The sequence below is a fragment of the Pinus tabuliformis genome, chromosome 7 (genome assembly GCF_031772625.1).
Source record: "Pinus tabuliformis cultivar Carrire ecotype Pingquan chromosome 7, CPIR1, whole genome shotgun sequence".
NCBI lineage: Eukaryota > Viridiplantae > Streptophyta > Pinopsida > Pinales > Pinaceae > Pinus > Pinus tabuliformis.
This window is the reverse complement of record NC_142293.1, coordinates 479,877,936-479,897,038: the sequence shown is the minus strand read 5'-3', so window position 1 is coordinate 479,897,038 and position 19,103 is coordinate 479,877,936. Positions and strand designations below refer to the sequence as shown.

General features: G+C 38.7%; 1 protein-coding gene across 1 annotated transcript; it reads left to right on the top strand.

Moving 5' to 3' along the window:
* Window positions 1-520: 520 nt before the first annotated feature.
* On the top strand, window positions 521-7,893 carry LOC149248083 (uncharacterized). The gene is made up of 7 exons (XM_089447481.1): window positions 521-536; window positions 749-918; window positions 1,000-2,672; window positions 2,790-3,018; window positions 3,244-3,681; window positions 7,340-7,557; window positions 7,749-7,893. Exons 1-7 carry the CDS (start codon window positions 521-523, stop codon window positions 7,891-7,893), a joined length of 2,889 nt encoding a protein of 962 aa, XP_089303607.1.
* The last annotated feature ends 11,210 nt before the right edge of the window (window positions 7,894-19,103 follow it).

Genomic DNA, 19,103 nt, shown 5'->3' with positions numbered 1-19,103 from the left:
TATTCGTGCCGTGTACCAGGCACATTAAGTTCCGCCTTCAGCGTTGGTAACCGGAGTAACAACCGGCATGCTACAGCTTAAGCCAGCTGGCTGGTTACACGCCTTACACGCCAGGTGGACGTCATGTGGAAGCCCAAGTCATCGTGCACCAGAAACATTTGGTCGGAAAACGATAACCGGAGCAAGCTCTCCAGCATCGCGAAAACCCAGACCTGTCTAAATAAATGCTGACACGGATAGCCATCGTTCACATATGAAAATCATAAATAGCAATTGCAGAATCCGCAGGACGAAGACTTAATTAAGTATCAAATCATTCAAACCATAATGGTAAAGAATATCTTTGCAAACCGTCGGATGCTTCTCGAGACCGAGGATAGGGTTAAGCCTAATTATTATCCGAGTATCATAATGTTACCATAGTCCAATGCTACATGCATACGCCTAATGTTAACATGCTTACGCTTAATGTTACCATGGTAAATACTTATAAAGAGCTGTGACTAAGTATATTGTTACCATGTGTAAAAGTACAGGTAAAGTGCTGATAACAATAAGGTTAAATAAGAAAAAAAAATTCCTAGCAGGTAGTTTACAAGTGGTATCAGAGCGAGGTTGCAACTCTGTGACCTCGGGTTAACCATAACTGAGAAACTGATATAAATAATTGAATTAATAAGCAAGTAGGGGTCATCCAACAATGTATTGCATATAATATCTGTTGAAAATGAACTAATCTTCTGAACAGGTGACAGCAGAATGAGGAGAACGAGCAGCGCTCCTCATGGAAATGTGGACAGACCAGACAACGTCACCCACCCTCAGGGGAATCCTGAGATTTGGGTGCAGCTAGGGGAGGAGGCACGCAGCACCAATTTGACCATATTGGAGACAGTCCAGGAATTGAAGAACGAGATGGCCCGTTTGCGTGAGGACAACACCAGATTAACCATGGAATAGGAAAGGATCCTGAAAAGTTTATCAGATAAACAAAACCAGCACCAGCCTAACCCCAGTCCAGAGCAAAAGCATGTATCAGAAGAACAAGATTACCATACTGATCAGGAAGAAACAGAGGGAAGGGCGGAGGCTCGAGGAGAGAAATCTGACAACGCCTCTGAACATCAAACCTCAAAAAGACAGCGGATAGAACTACAAGGGGAGTTTCGGAAGATTAAGCCGCCGCATTTTGATGGGGAGTCTGAGGAGGCTGCGGAAGCTTGGTTAATTAACATGAACAAATATTTCCAAGTTTACGAATATGACCACCATCTTAAGGCACGACTGGCTATTTTCCAGCTGCAGGCCAAAGCTACATTATGGTGGGAGGAAGTCAAGATGGTGCGGGGAGTGAGTGAACAAGATATAACTTGGGAAATTTTTCAGAGGTACTTCAAGGAGAAATACCTGACTGAACGCTTCTACGATGAAAAAGCATGGGAATTTCATGATCTGCGGCTTGGGCAGCAGACCATGGATGAATTCATTACCAAATTTACATCTCTACTCCGCTATGTACCATATATTCGGGAGGAAAAGGCAAAAGTGCAGCGGTTTGTTAGCAGTCTACCCCAAACAATGCGGGAAAGGATCGAATTTGATAACCCGAAGACCATGGATGAAGCAATTCGGAAAGCTAGAATATGCTATCAGCAGAATAAACAAAAGGGAGAAAGTTTTGGGAAGCGTTGGGCAGATAAAAAGGGCGGCAAAACCACTATGGGAGTTAAGGGAGCTCGTGGCAGTTTCAGCAAAGGAGGCTCAAAAGGGCCCAGCAATAGGAACCAGTCTAGAAATCAGCTCAGATTAAAACCACCTAATGAGCCCAAATATAGCGAGCAGCCGGGCAGAGTTGATAATGAGGGGACAGCTAGACCGCCAGTACAGTGTTGGGGTTGTGGCGGGCCACACTATATTAAGAACTGTCCTCACCGAAAGGGTAGTGATCAGGTGTCCCAGGTTTATGAAGCCTCTACAGTGGGAGATGTAGCTCGGTCCATACCAAGAATAAATGCCGCTCTCGAGGACCGTCAAGCTGATTACCAGCCAACGATGGTAGAGTTCGAAGGTAAGATTTTTTATCGAACTGTTTCTGTTTTAGTAGACCCAGGAGCTACATTAAGTTATGTTAGCCCCAAAGTAGTGGAAAGCTGTAATTTACAATCTGTTAAGTTTAAGAGTCCATGGTTGGTTCAGCTAGCTACCGGGGCCAAAAGGCGGGTGCTGGCCAAGGTCAGCAACTGCCCATTGAAGATAGCAGGTCAGACAGTGACGGCAGAATTAAATGTACTTCCTCTCGGCTCTTATGATGTGCTAATTGGAATGGACTGGCTGGAAAGGCGGTGGTCCATAATAAATTGCAAAACCAAGACAATTTCTTACCGGGATGAACTGGGAAATGAACAGGAAATTCAGGGTATCCTGAAGCCAGTACAGATCCGGCCAATTACTGCCTCACAACTGGCTAAATGCATCCGGAAAAAGTGTCAAGTATATGCAGTTCAAGTGGGTCATGCCAAATCTGAAGATAAAGATAATGCATTGGGAAGCATACCGGTAGTGCAAGAATTTGCAGATGTGTTTCCCGAAGAAATACCAGGACTGCCCCCTAAAAGAGATTTGGATTTTACCATAGAGCTGGTACCTGGTGCAGCCCCAGTGTCCCGAGCACCGTACCGGATGAGTGTGCCGGAATTGACAGAATTAAAGATGCAGCTGCAAGAGCTGTTGGACAAGAAGTACATCCGTCCCAGTGTATCACCCTGGGGAGCCCCGGTACTGTTTGTCAGGAAAAAGGATGGAACTCTCCGTATGTGCATAGATTATCGACAGCTGAATAAATTGATAGTGAAAAATAAATACCCACTACCCCGTATCGATGAACTGTTCGATCAGGTGAAAGGGGCGACGATATTTTCAAAGATCGATTTGAGATCTAGTTATCATCAAATCAGAATTAAGGAGGAGGATATAGCCAAAACTGCTTTTCGAACCCGTTATGGGCACTATGAGTTCGTGGTACTGCCTTTCGGGTTGACCAATGCACCTGCGACGTTTATGTGCCTGATGAATAGTGTATTTCATCAGTACTTGGATAAATTCGTGTTAATTTTTATTGATGATATACTGATATACTCTCGGAATATTAAAGAGCATGAGGAGCATCTCAGACTCGTGCTACAGACTCTACGGGAACATCAGCTATATGGAAAATTTAGCAAATGCGACTTTTATAAAGAGCAGATCCAGTACTTGGGGCATATCATCACCAAGGAAGGCATTGCGGTGGACCCTGAAAAGATTAAAACCATAATGGAATGGCCAACACCAAAGGACGTGGCAGATATCAGGTCTTTCATGGGGTTGGCTGGATATTATAGGCAGTTCATGGAAAGTTTTTCCAAGGTTGCATACCCCATCACCTCCTTGCAAAAGAAAGGAAAAATATTTAAGTGGACAGCGGAGTGTCAACAGAGTTTTGAACAACTCAAACACCTGCTCACCACTGCACCTGTGCTGAGCATTATAGACCCAGAAAAAGATTACGTAGTCTGCACAGATGCAAGCAAAGAGGGTGTAGGAGGGGTGCTGATGCAAGAGGGGAGGGTGATCGCGTATGAATCCAGAAAATTGAAAGAACATGAACAGAAGTATTCAGCCTATGATCTGGAACTCACTGCTGTAGTACATGCGCTGAAAATGTGGCGCCATTATTTGGTGGGAAGAAAATTTTTATTGATGACAGATCATCACAGCTTAACTAGCTACTTAAGTCAACCAACTTTAAACGCTAGGCAAGCTAGGTGGGTGGACTTTTTGGGCAGTTTTGATTTTGAAATCAAACACTTAAAAGGAAAAGAAAACCGGGTGGCGGATGCATTAAGCCGAAAAGCGCATTGTCTCTATGAAATTGGCCTTAGTGAAGGACGGTCTACCTTTAGCAAAGAAATTATAGAGGCTGCTGAGCAAGATCAAATCTACCAGCAAAAGAAACAACTTGTGCAGAACTCAAACATCCACATCATGCAACAAGGTTATGAATTGGACGCAGCAGGCATTTTATGTTACAAGAAAAGAATATGTGTACCCAATCAGAGCGATATTAAGAGAAAAATTCTGGATGAAAATCATAAAAGTCCTTATGCAGGACATCCGGGTTATCAAAAGTTAATCACTTCGCTTCGGAAGGAATATCACTGGCCAGGCATGAAAAGGGATGTAATGGAATATCTGGCACGATGCATAGAATGTCAGCAGATTAAAGCTGAACATCAACACCCCGCGGGTTTGCTACAACCATTACCTATACCAGAATGGAAGTGGGAAGTTATTACCATGGATTTTATTACAGGGTTACCGAAGTCCAAGAGGAACAATGACTCTATTATGGTTGTAGTGGACAAACTCAGTAAGACAGCCCACTTCATACCAGTTCAATCTACGTATCGTGCAGCCCAAATTGCAAATGTTTTTATGCAGAACATATTTAAGCTCCACGGGCTGCCAAAAACTATAATATCCGATCGCGATGTCAAATTCACATCAGCTTTTTGGAGGACCTTGTTTGAAGGTCTGGGAACTCAATTGAATTTTAGCACCGCATATCATCCGCAGACTGACGGACAGACTGAGCGGGTGAATCAAGTGGTGGAGGACATGCTGAGGTCTTATGTGATGCAACAACCCACTCGGTGGGAAGAGTATTTGCATCTTGTGGAGTTTGCTTATAACAATGGATATCATGCATCCTTGCGGATGAGCCCATTCGAAGTACTTTACGGCCGAAAATGCCGCACGCCATCCAGTTGGAGTGGACCGGAAGACAGACTCATGCTGGGTCCTGAAATGTTAAAAGAGATGGAGGCAATGGTTAAGAGAGTGCGGGCTAATTTAAAAGTAGCCCAAGACAGACAAAAAAGTTTTGCAGATCGAAAAAGGACCTTTAGGGAGTACCAAGTGGGAGAACATGTATATGTCAGGATTCGGGCAAGGAGAAGTGCTCTACAATGGAATGGTTGTGCCAAATTGGCACCCCGTTTTTGTGGACCCTTTCAGATTTTAGCACGAGTGGGGCCGGTAGCTTATCAGCTAGCCCTACCTAGCCACATCCGGGTCCATAATGTCTTCCACGTGTCAGTTTTAAAAAAATATGTCTATGACCCTAAACACATAATTAGCTGGCAGGACATACAGGTAAGTGGATACTGTGAGAAGCATAAACTAAAAGTGTTTGCCAGGGAAAGCACTGATCAGATTGTTGTGTGTTTCAGGTGGAACCGGAAGGAGAATTCCTAGTCGAGCCGGTGAACATATTAGATCGGAGAAGGGTCGTGCTGCGGAAACGAGTCATCACCCAGGTTAAAGTGCAGTGGCAGCACTTTGGGCCAGAAGAGGCCACCTGGGAGGATGAACAGAGCATGAAAGAAAATTATCCCGAATTGTTTATGGGTGAACAACATCGGGACGATGTTGAACTTCAGGAGGGGGAGATGTAATGCCCCTAGTTAATCGTTAGTGTTTAAATTAAAGGCAGTAAATTTAACTGTTGGTTATGGTTATGTTTGGTGAAACTGAGTAATTATTATTGCTGTTACTGTTTTAATTAATTATGTTGATAAATTGTTATTGGTTGCCATTAAGTGTGGTTTGGAAAAAAAAAAACAACTGTTAATGGTTATAGTGCTTCCTCATCAGAGGGGTATTAGAATTAAAATATGACATCTGTCAGAAAGGAAAAAAAACCTAACTACCTTCAGATGACGGTTGAGACCCTCATAGAGGAAGGATACTTAATGTCAAAAAAAAAAAAGAGAGAGGACTGCTACGTCTGGTAAGGACCAGATAGCAAGGCTCAAGAAAAGTTGCAATTTGGCAGCGAACGCTAAGTCTGGTAAGGACCAGATAGCGTATGTTGGGAAGCAGAGAACTCCCTGAAACTGCTACGTCTGGTAAGGACCAGATAGCGTAACTCTGGTAGTGCCAGAGGGTTTGCAGACAGCAAGAATCTTGCAGGAGTGCTTGGGGGTGGAAGGTCGAGGAGGACCCTCCTAAGGTCGGGAGGTTTGACAAGCGCATTAAGAGGTTTGCCTCTGAACAGGTATGGAATGACCGAGAATTTGATAGTCTGTATATGCTGTAGAATTAATTAAAAATTTATGACAGAGCAGGAAACTGTGAATGGTATATGGGAAATATTTTCTGAAATAATGCAAGTAATAAAAGACATGAGTTATGTATAGACATTAATCTTTTAAAAGAATGAAATTCCTGTACGTCTGCCATAAAGAAAGAACAGCCAAAAGAAAAAGAACAAAACCCAGAATAGAGTTAGGTTCACTGATTTTCTTCTGGAAATGAATCCTTGAGTAAATTAAGTAACGGCTAAATGGAATAGAATCCCGTGAACATCTTTCTCGGTATGTGAATCTAAATCAAAAAATATTATAGAAGTATATGTACATATAGATCCATAGACGATTCCAACGAAACAAAGAAAGCAGCAACAGGACGACAAGAATAAATAGACCCGTGTGTTCTTTAGAATAATTTTCCGAACAGTGACCGCAGGACTTCTTCCTCTAAAAAAATTAGTAATATAAATGTGTCATGCGATAACAAGATAAGGGGCTAAGGAGGCTTGTGCCCACGCCATGAACTTGTCCTACCCCTGTATCAAACGTTCCAAATCATCGTGGAACACCATTGTGAAATGGGCGGCCGTAGCCGGTATGAACAGGGTAGAGAAGCCAGCGAATAGCCACCAAGACGAAAACGATAAACCACATTCAACAAGCAAATAACAGCGAGCAAACATTGGAATTAATGATCCTATTTGAAATTTACAAGAAAACTGCAGAGCAGACAAATGTAGCAAATGTTCCACAGTGAGCAATTGTAAGCATAAACCAAAAGAGAATATCGGTATTAACCCAACCAAAAACTCAGAATCCATAATAATCAGTAACACGTTACCATGGAATATATACATATATATTCATTATCCAGTTAAGAGAAATTACAACAACTGCAACCACTAAGTAATACATGAATGTTCACCGCAGGGTTAACCCTCGGCCCTGTATCAAAATACATAATAAAAAAACCATGTAGCATGCGCAGCCTGGTTTGGGCATCGCCGCCAAACCAGTTATGGGCAGAACCCAAATTTGTCACAGAGAAACCAGAGCGGGTTGCTGTTTTTCCCACATTAAGGGAATGACTCAGAATAACAAAAAAAAAACACCGTAGCTCAAACATAGGTTCAGGCAGCTTGCCAAGAAGAGAGTTGGCCGGACCTACTCTCGGAATCTTCTCTTAACTCTTAAATATATGGCATCAGGTTCCTCTTACCAGGAAGCGGAAAGAGGATGGACGGAGCTGGTCTTCCACCATGCGCTGGTCACGACACCTGTATTCCGCACCTGTGACAGAAGGGTTGCCAGAAAACAAAGAAAAGAGTGAGTACCAAAACTATAGTAAAGTAAAAGAATTCAAAACAGTAAACAGGGTAGCATTCACTGTGAGCAAGGAGGCGCATGAATACCGTGGCCATGGCTGGTAGGCGGAACCACTATCTTCACCATGGATAGGCATGTTGGTAGTCTGCGCTGTGCGAGAAATACTAATCGCCAGAGACCTGTAAAGGTTGAGAGTTACCGCGAGAATGAACTGCAAGGGCTCAAATGCGACATTGGAAAAACCCTCAAGTCTTTTTACCCATACCTGGTTGTTTCCAATCGTTGATCTAGGAGGACCCATCTCCACCGTAGAAATGGGCGCGGGATTTTCCGGAGAGAAGCTGTCACATGGGCTTATTCGTGCCGTGTACCAGGCGCATTAAGTTCCGCCTTCAGCGTTGGTAACCGAAGTAACAACCGGCATGCTAGAGCTTAAGCCAGTTGGCTGGTTACACGCCTTACACGCCAAATGGACGTCATGTAGAAGCCTAAGTCATCGCGCACCAGAAACGTTTGGTCGGAAAACGATAACCGGAGCAAGCTCTCCAGCATCGCGAAAACCCAGACCTGTCTAAATAAATGCTGACACGGATAGCCATCGTTCACATATGAAAATCATAAATAGCAATTGCAAAATCCGCAGGACGAAGACTTAATTAAGTATCAAATCATTTAAACCATAATGGTAAAGAATATCTTTGCAAACCGCCGGATGCTTCTCGAGACCGAGGATAGGGTTAAGCCTAATTATTATCCGAGTATCATAATGTTACCATAGTCCAATGTTACATGCATACGCCTAATGTTAACATGCTTACGCTTAATGTTACCATGGGTAAATACTTATAAAGTGCTGTGACTAAGTATAATGTTACCATGTGTAAAAGTACATGTAAAGTGCTGATAACAATAAGTTTAAATAAGAAAAAAAAAATTTCCTAGCAGGTAGTTTACACATCTTCATCAACATTTTGTACCTTCGCATTCAGAAACTCCAAGATCTTCACTTTTGGTAGCCATGGTGTGCATGAGTTTGCATTCTCCTTCTAGTTTAAGCCCCATCTTTGAGTCTGTTGTGCACCAATGAGCCTTTCTAGCTCAACTTGGTTTTGGTGGGTCACAAGGTGACAAATTAGGGGGGAAATTCAAAGCAAATGAAGAAATTTCAACTTTCATCTATTAATATCCATGTTGTATTGCTAATTTGCTGCTAACTTCTATTTCAGTAATCTGCATTTATTTTTGGTGTGATGTTAGTGACTTTGAATTAATGGTGTGATAGATGGATCCATTTTAATTCAAGATCTACCAAGAACAAAGAGGAATTAAATCTCTTTGAAGTGCAAATCTTTCCTCAAGTTTTACACTTGCTTTTTGAGATATTTGAACCATCTCGGTGCTTGGTAGATCTGAAGTTAAAATGGGTCTATATTGGTTATAAGTCAATTTTGAACTATGAGTAAATCATAAAAAAATATATCTAGGATTAATTATTGGCAAAATTGAATAACAATGAAAAAATAGATAATAAAACTAGATTCTTTAAACAATAAACAAATTTTAAATTTTTTAACTATAAAATAAACTTTAAAAGCAAACATATGTCACCCTTTTATTATTAACAAAATTGGATAAAACACAAACTTTGACGTTTCGGGAAAAAAACAAATTGTCAAAAATAACTTTAAACGTTAAATGCAGACGCACATTTTTCTCGTCAAATTCCACCCCTTCTTCCACATTGGAGTCATACTGGGCTATAAAATAGGCCTTTAAAGGAAATAACATTGATTCATATAATATTATTTTAATTAATAAATTTAATTAAAAAACATAAATCTCACAATTTAATTTGTGATTACCATTAAAAATATTTTATAGAAGTTAAATCTTTACAATTTAAATTATTATTAATAATTAAATTAAAATGATAATATACTAATAATTTTATTCTCAAAATTTTATTCTAAAGGGAAAATAATTGGAGTAAAGTGCACTATTAAACTATAACATAACAATTAATTAAATAAATTTTAGGGGAAAAAACACCATAATATAAACTGTTTTTACAATCTATTCCTAAAGATCTTATAAACTAAGTAGGTAGGTAATCCCTAAAAAAAATACCATAATATAAAACTGTATCTGCAATCTATTCCTTCAAAAGATCTTATGTAGGTAGGTAGGAAGGATGGAAGGAGCCCAAGCACATGATGCCCATTGACCTTTAATTTCATGTGTGTTGACCGAATGCATAAGATTATACCATGCGAGGTCATGACTTTGTTTGATCCGTGTGTCAAACGAAGTCCTTATTTCTGAGTAATTATGATTTAACGAGAAAGACAAGGTCAGGTGGACGCGACTCCTACTCCATGTTAGAACGTGGCCTTATGCAGAGCTGTGAAAACGATGCGAGAGGAGGGTGTATCGGGATCTATATCAATGGAGTCGTACCGCAGATAGATGTGGGCAACAAAAAGACATGCTAAATGTATTACAATGTTCTTCCCTGACACTGTTTGTTGCGCAGAGAGGGTTCTTCTATTTCAGGTTCTTCCCTGACACTGTTTGTTGCGCAGAGAGGGTTCTTCTATTTCAGGGCCATTCGACCAGAACAAACACCGCAGCAGATTTTGACCTTCATCCTCGTCATACATGAAACGATCCAGAGATTGTTGTGCAGAGAGGGCTCTTCCGAAGCCTTGTGGAACTCTGGAAACCACTTGTGGGCGTTCATCTTGAGAATGTCTGAGAAAAATTTCTTGAGCTTGGCGTGATGTTCTTCTAAGGGGTTCATGTAGGACAACACCCTAAAACCTCCAGTGAAATCAGAGCTGTAATTACTAACGAAAATATTTCGCTTTTCGACTTTTGTCATGTCGAACAACACGTGGAAGTTCTTGGAATCCAGAGGAATGATGACAAGCAATATTTCCTATGCTATAGGATATTTAATTGGTGCATGTCTTTTTTAATATGCATACCCATACATGGCCATCGTCTTTCCAGCAAGGTTCACGGTTTCAACTTCAGCGGCTCAATTTCATCGCGCTCCATCATTCGTACTTCTATCACATCAGTTGGTTAATGAAGTTTGAATCTCAATGCCACTTCATTGTTTACGATTTCAAACCTTCATGTTCACTATTTTAAATGGAGTCGTTTAACGAGGCGGAGGAATTGTCTAGACAGTTAAAAGTGGCCAGGGCAAAAATTTTCAAAAAAACTTGTAGAGGTAGGGTTTGAATCGTGTTTTTGATGGTAGAAATGGATTCAGTGCCATCAAAAACGTCTAGGACACCTAAAATTTTGAAGTTTAAGAACTATAACTTGGATTTACAAAAATCTTTGCCGGATTTTCTCTAAATATGACCAGAATTTCCATAACTTTCCGGGCAACTCCTCCACCTCATTAAACTACTCGATTTCAAATTGGCAATGACACTCAATTTTTTTGAAATTAATTGAAATCCTAAACGATTTCAAACTGACGCACAAATAATTTTTTATCCCTACTCTGGTATCCACTTTCATAGCAGCGTAGCCAAGGAGCCGAGCCCATCCATACCTAGAAGTTTCATCAGCCACTCCCCCAGTGGAATTTTCTGCATTTTGCTGAAATAATCTACATCATCTGGTTGGTGCATTAACTTCTTCTCATTTTCATGATTTTGTTTTTGTTTGGGATAGTCGTAATTTGGTGGAGAAACGTAATCGATACGAATAAAATACAAGACACCCTTCAGCAAGTCAAGACTCTGTAGGACCAAACGTTGAATGGCGAGTATGACATATCAGACTACCTGTGGACGCGCATCTTCTCCTCCGACAGTGACCAATTTCGTGGGTTCTGTGGAGATCAAGATAACCGAAGACAGCCGCGGCTAAGGAATCTACACCACCCAAGAAATAAGGATCGGGCATCTCTTGCTGCTAAGCAACACTGTCGCGTCTCTATCGCCATGTTTCAAGTGGACAACAAGCTTAAAATGAACACCGTGTTGTTGGGTTGTGTTATATTCTTTCCACGCCTAGCCATCTTAGTAAACCGGGGGGTTAGAGGGGGGCGGAGCTGCCCTTTCGTTGTGCTAATTGCATCGGGGGTCACAGGGGGTTTGAGGGGGCAGGTAGCCCCACTATACGGGTTCCGGGGGTAGCGTCGCGGGAATTTTTTTGACCATATATTAGGTTGGGCGGACCTACCTATGGTTTTGTGCATGATTTATGCACATGGTTTTCGACGCGATGATTTTCCGTCCATGGTATTGAATGCTTCGGCATGTATATATATGTATTGTAACATTAAAAGGAAACTAATGAAAAATCACGCTGGTAATCCTAGATCTTTTCGGTCCATGGTATTGAATGCTTTGGCATTTATATATATGTATTGTAACATTAAAAGGAAAATAATGAAAAATTAAGCTGGTAATTCTAGTTTTGGGATCGAGGGGAAAATCTATGTGTATATGTGTTTTATGTGTTATGCTCTAGCAATGTTTATTTTATGTAGTAATTTCTGTACCAAGTAATCGTAGAGATTTCTCTGTCAAATTTATACTTTATTCGATTCCTATATGTCCAGCAACCTTCAGGTTCCTGCCATAGAAATGTTTAAGACAGACGATCAAATCCTTGCAGGCCAAGAAGAAAAAAATGAAATTTTGCAGGTGGATGTTAACTTTATTCGGGAAATTGTAAGACTAAAATTATTGGATGAAGGCGTAGAGACGTTTGTTTCAAAATACAAAATAAAAGAAGCTGGACTTGATCTGCGAGAACAGAAATATACCGGACTGTGACCGTTGCCGTCCCTCATTAACGATTCCTGCCTGCCGAACTTGAGCTGGCTGGTAGTTGGAAATGCCATGTTTATACATGCTTCCAGGCCCATCGGGAGAGGAGAAGAGATCACTGTTCCTTACTTTGATACCTCCTTCCCTTGTTGCAGCGCCAAGCCAAGTGCAAGAACTGGGGTTTTAAGGGCAAGTGTAAGAGATGCATTCCTGAGCACTCTTTAAGGAAATCTATGGACCCTATAGTTACGGTAAGGTTTGAGCAATTGTATGACAAAGCAAATGAATTGATTGTTGGAAGGTCTCATCAACTGTTGAACCATATAGATCTTATGGAACACGCAGAATTTGCAAAGCCTTTCCCAATAGAAGAGATCATCCAGAGTTCCCATGTTTTGAAAATGGAAGAAGAGAAGCTCTGGATTCTTGCATCATTTTTGTTTGCATACCTCCTATCCACAATGTTGAGAGGTTTCTTTCCTTCCAGTGAGAAACTTATGGAGGCTATTCATAGCACCGTGCCCGACAACGTACTAAATCTGGCCATGGCAGCAGAGAAGTTAAAGAATTTCTGGCATTGGATGGCGGATGAAAATGAAGCAATTAATGCACGACTTGCATCAGACCAGGCAAGGGAGGCATGCATTATTGTGTTTCGCAGACAGAGTGAAGATGTTCTCAATGCGCTCATCCTCATGCATTCAAACTGACTCGTGTTTTATGTTTTAGTAATAGTATACCCGCCATTGGCTTGCCACTGCAAGATCATTTTCCATGTGCAAGACGTACGACAGAGGCAGATTTTGTTTTTTGTATTTGAATTACTTTTAGTTAAACTATAAAGATATGCTGGTTAGTATTTCACAAAGGTGAACAGAGTGCTTTTGTTGGCAGGAATATGAAAGCTCAATCGCATGAAAAAACTGGGGTCCAGAAATAATTTTGAATACAGCTAGAATGGTATTAGACGTGTTCTGTTCATTGTTTGAGACATTGATGCCTGATTTTATATTGGAATTGTTTGGTATTGAAGCATCGAGTTATATTGATTAATGATAAATTTTCATTCGTTGTGGTTGGAGTGCAAACTCTCTCGCCAATCAATACATTCAAATCTTCTCGATTTCTTTAACATATCTAGCATTCAAACTCACTACGTTATATATATATATATATTTTGCAATGATGGATGATTTTTAAATTGAATTTTAATTTGAATGGTTATTGTAGAGTTTTTCTTAAAAGAAAGAAAGTTTTTATTTTTAAAGAAAGAAATATACATGTTAGGTTCAACCAGAGCCATTTATCTGGAATTTTTTTTTATAAAAAAGACCGAGATATTATTCGATGATAAAAAAAAGATAACAGGAAAAATTAGATATGACTATGCCTTCATAAAAACTACAGTGAGAAATTACACCAGGATCAGAAAATTAAGATAGACATATCTTGCAATACAAACAAACAACATAGATATAACCAAAATCTACATCTTGATGTCAAAGCTTCGGTTATGGAGCCATCACAAATTTCTCAATAATTGAAACCACATAGATATAACCAAAATCTACATCTTGATGTCAAAGCTTCGGTTATGGAGCCATCACAAATTTCTCAATAAATGAATGTTTCAAGAGAGAACTCCAAAACTTCCTTGGATAGTTTAACTATTGTGGGTTGAGTTCTTTGACAATGGATTTAAAGGACAGTAAATCAAAACAATGCATAGATTCTGAATGATTTGTAGAAGTAGTCTAAGTCAAATGCTCTCAATATTAATTTGAAAGGTAGTCTATTTGGTTACTAGTTGAGAGTCACCAAAAATCTGGAATTCCTTAATATATTTTTTTTTTCACTACCTCCAATAATGACCAAAGACTCAAAATTTCCACCTTATTGTTAGTTGTTAGTTCTTCTGCCATGAAGATCTCTAATCTAGATTAAACAAATACAATATAATCTATATTCAAGATAACTCGCAATCTAGACTTTCTATATCTTAGAGTTAATAAGCAATTTCAACTTTTTGGCCTTTAACTTCACTTCATATTGTAATAAGCATGTCTTTTGGATTAATCACATCAATGTTATTTGGTGATGTTTCGAACCAACTAATGTGGTTCACTTCATATTCCTTGGAATTTTTCAAAACTAATTATTATCTTATAGTTATAAATATTATTGATGGGATTCTTTTCTATTTTTCAAATTTATTATTTTACGTGCTAATTTTAGATTAAATTTTAATAGTTTAATAATGTAAATAAGAAAATAAAGATATTTATAACTAAGAGAAAAAAAATATCATTAATCGGGTTCTTTCCTATTTTTCAGATTTATTATTTTTCTTAGTGATTTTAGATTAAATTTTCATCTTTTAATAATGTAAGTAAGAATATGGAAATATATTTATATATCAAGAAAGGAAGATATTTATATTTAAGAGTGAAAGAAATAAAAATGAAATGTATATAATTTATATTTGATTTTTGGCCTCGCACAGGACTTTATTATTGTATTTGACAATTCCATTTAAAAGTGAAAGATTGGAAATGATATTTAGTCCAAATGAAATTGTAGTTTTCACCTGTGTATTTGGACAAACTATCAAATTTTGTTAAAAATATATATTAATATAGTCTTATAAATTAAATGATTGATAAATATTAATAGACATCAAACAACATAGATATAACCAAAATCTATATCTTGATGTCAAAAACTTCGGTTATAGAGCCATCACAAATTTCTCAATAACTGAATGTTCCAACAGAGATCTCCAAAAATTCCTTGGATAGTTTAATTGTTGTATGTTGAGTTCTTTGACAATGGATTTAAAGGACAGTCAATCAAAACACTCCATAGATTCTGAAAGATTTGTAAAAGAAGTCTAAGTCAAATGCTCTCAATATTGATTTGAAAGATAGTCCATTTGGTTATTAGTTGAGAGTCACCAAAAATCTAGACTTACCTAATATCTTTTCTTTTTTCTTTCACTACGTCTAGTAATGACCAAAGACCCAAATTTCCACTTATTGTTAGTTGTTAGTTCCTCTGCCATGAAGATTTCTCATCTGGATTAAACGAATTTTGCTTTAAAAATGGCATATTCTTAACAAACACCATTGAAGTACACCCACTAGCAACATAATCTATATTCACGATAACTCGCAATCTGGACTTTTTGTATCTTAGAGTTAATAAGTAATTCGCAATCTGGACTTTTTGTATCTTAGAGTGAATAAGTAATTGGAGCTTTTTGGCCTTTACATTCACTTCATATTCATATTCCTTGGTCTTTTTGAAAAATGAATTATTATCTTATAAATAATTTTTTTTTTCTAGTTAAGACTAACCTAAGTACCCACGGGGCATTTGAACCGATGACCTATCGCAAGGAGTGCCTTAACAGCGCACCCATTCACCGTCAATCCAAAGCCCTGTGGGCTATTATCTTATAAATATTATTGATGGGATTCTTTTCTATTTTTCAAATTTGTTATTTTACTTAGTAATTTTAGATTAAATTTTAATTTTTTAATAATGTAAATAAAAATGTGAAAAAAGAAAGAGAAAGAAATATATTTATAATTAAAGTAAAAAATAAATATCATTAATTAAATTCTTTCATATTTTTTATATTTATTATTTTACTTAGTGATTTTAGATTAAATTGTCATATTTTAATAATGTAAATAACAATGTGGAAATATATTTATATATCAGGAAAGGTTGAGGATGGGCCTCATTAGGAAGGTGACCCAGGATCAAACCTCACAGGGGTGGTTGTGCCTATGCTAGGGGGAGGAGACATGCTAAAAAATCCAGTCAGCTTAGGGTTGGTGTGGTCCAGTCCAGGTGCGATCTCTGGGTGACTTTGACGGATTAGATGCCCCTGGGTCATGGTTTCTCAAGCCATAGGTCAAGCTTGGAGGATCACAGACAACTTGACAAAAAAAAATTGTGATTGTAACACCAATGTGGAGAACCACGATTGATTGAACCCCATGTAAACATCTAACAATTATTATTTAAAATGAACCATTTAAAACAACTAAAGGTCAGACAACCTTACAAAGACTTAGTATGAGGGGAAGTGTGCTTGCTAACCTATTTTGAAAAGCCATTACCTGCAAGATTTTAGTATGATACGACTAGAGAAGAACTGGTTTGTTTCTAGTCATTAAGATATTAGATCGAGGTGATGCAAGCAGAGGGAGGTACCCATTATTTCCCCCTCTCATATATCAAGGAGACAATGGGAAGCATCACCCTTCAAGAAAGTTGAGTATGAGCCAAGCAATGATTCAGAGAAAATGCACTAAAGAGACAAGTAGGGCTCTCGCAATTGTACAAATGGATGTAGATTACCTATGTATACATGAATAGTGAAGGAACACGAGAGATGTTTAGAATTTATTTGGTTCTCTATCTCACTCGTCTTTCCTCTCTATCTCCCTAGCTCATAATGGTTTCATTTTCTATCAAAATGTGTTTAAGGTTGATTATGGGCAATGTGTAGTTGTGGATCATGGTATCACTGACTGAGCAGTGCTAGAACTAATTATTGATCTTATAACCTAGATTTGGAGATTTGTGACCTTGAGTTTATGCTCTCTGATCTTGGGTGTCAATCCCTGTGATTATGTTTGATACCATGGAACCCCTTGTCTAATATTGTGTGGTCTATATGAAGTTGTTGATGGTGCTGGACCCGCCAACATTCAAGGGATCTCCATGATATGAAGTCCCAATTATACCTCACACCATTTAGTGTAGGAGTCCCATCTGGAATAAAGGCTTGGTTGCCAAATTCTTAAATATCTACCTTGGCTCTGACTGTTAGCAAGAGAGAGGGGTGCAAATGTACTCTCTAAAAGCAAGGGGGGTGTTCCTAGTGAGTGTCCAATTGTAAGTGTGTCAAGAATCTTATACCGCGGAGAGGGGGAAAGAAGTGAGCCTCTAAGAGAGAGGTAATAGTACCACTCAAGAAGAGACACACATGAACCAAAGGATCCGTCTAACATCCAACGAAATAGTCCACAGGGGATGCGACAGTTGTTACAACCAACAAATGAGAAAGATCTACCTAATATCCTGCAGAATAGTCCACAAGGATGGGACAAAAATAACAACCATTACAACACATTCTCAATAAGATAAGTACTAAAATAACCGAGATAGTTCAACTATCTTAGCACATGTGAAAGAAAATATGAAATACAAATATCCGCAAAATAGTCTTACAAACATTCATAGTCCATGCATGAAGAACGTGTTGGTCTTGAAGGCTTATGTTATTAAGTAAAAGTTCCAAGACACATGTATACAATGAACATCACTAGCTTCAATAGTGGAGTGTGGGATCCACTCCTTGCCCCACAAAAGAAATAGCTTATCTCTCTAATGCTTTGTTTGTGGAGCCAAGGTGAAAAGTCCTTTACTCATACAATGAGGGAGTATATATAACCCAGGCTGACCCTTTGACTACCCTCATGACTATTTTACTTCCTATGACTTTTCAACTTACATGACTCTTTACAATACATTTTGAATACAATATACATGATCCACACTAGTTATGTGGCATATGACCACTCATGACATGACATGACATGACACCACTAACATGGACTGCTTGATGATGTGGCAATGTTAAGCCAGTGTTGCTACTGAGAGTTGAGTGTCTTTATGAAGAAGCTTTCCTTTTCACCTTCGCATGCCTTGGTGGTAAGGAGTATTCAATGATCTTAAGTCTTGGGTAGTGGTCACAAACTAGTGTCCTTTTGCTTTCTCCTAATTGATTAGCATGCAAGTTCAGATGCAAGAGTGTCTTTGAACATGCTTCCCTCCTTCTTCTCCTTCTCCATCATCTTTCCATGACATGATAGGGTACCTATTCCTGCAATTCAATCATGATGAGACGACATCAATTCGAAAATTCCTAGCCTAAGATGATGCATTCTGATCCATAAACTAAGCTCGAAACAAGTGATAGGTTGGGAAGACGAGCTCAGTTACTGTGTAGTTGCACAATTCAGATAGGTAAGGGGAATCCTTGAGACTTGAGATTGTGCACTACACAGTTCAGGTAGGGCTGAGGAACAATATTGTGTAGTTTCCGGAGCTAGTGGGATAGGTTGAGGGGATGGACCTTGGGAGAGCATATACGGAAGCTACACATATACGAAATATATGCACATATACAAAATATATACATATATCGAATATGCACATATACAGAAGATATGCACATATACAAAAGCTATGCATATATGAAAGATACACATATACAGGAGAGGTGTGTATGTACGGAAGATATGCGCATATATGGAATTTGTGCATATATGAGTATATGTGTATCTTCTGTATATGTGCATATATTCCGTATATGTGCATATATTCCGTATATGTGTAGCTTCCGTATATGTGTATCTTCTGTATATGCGCAACTTCCGTATATGCACATATCTTCCATATATGTACAACTTCTGTATATGTGCAACTTTTGTATATGTGCATCTACTATATATGTGCAACTTCTTGATATGCACATATATGGAATAAGCACATAAACTGAAGTTGTGCATATACAAAAAACATGTGCATATATGAAAGATTTGCATATACAGAAGTGACGCAACTTCTTTATATGAACATCTCCTGTATAACATATCTTCCGTATATGCATATGGTACCACTCGCCGCTGGAATCTATAATCTTCCATATATGCATATGTCAAAGTTACGCATATACGAAAGATATGCACATATATAGAAACTACGTGATGCAGGTCTAACCATAGGTCCTGCACTTATAAATAAGCACATACCATAAAAAACTGGA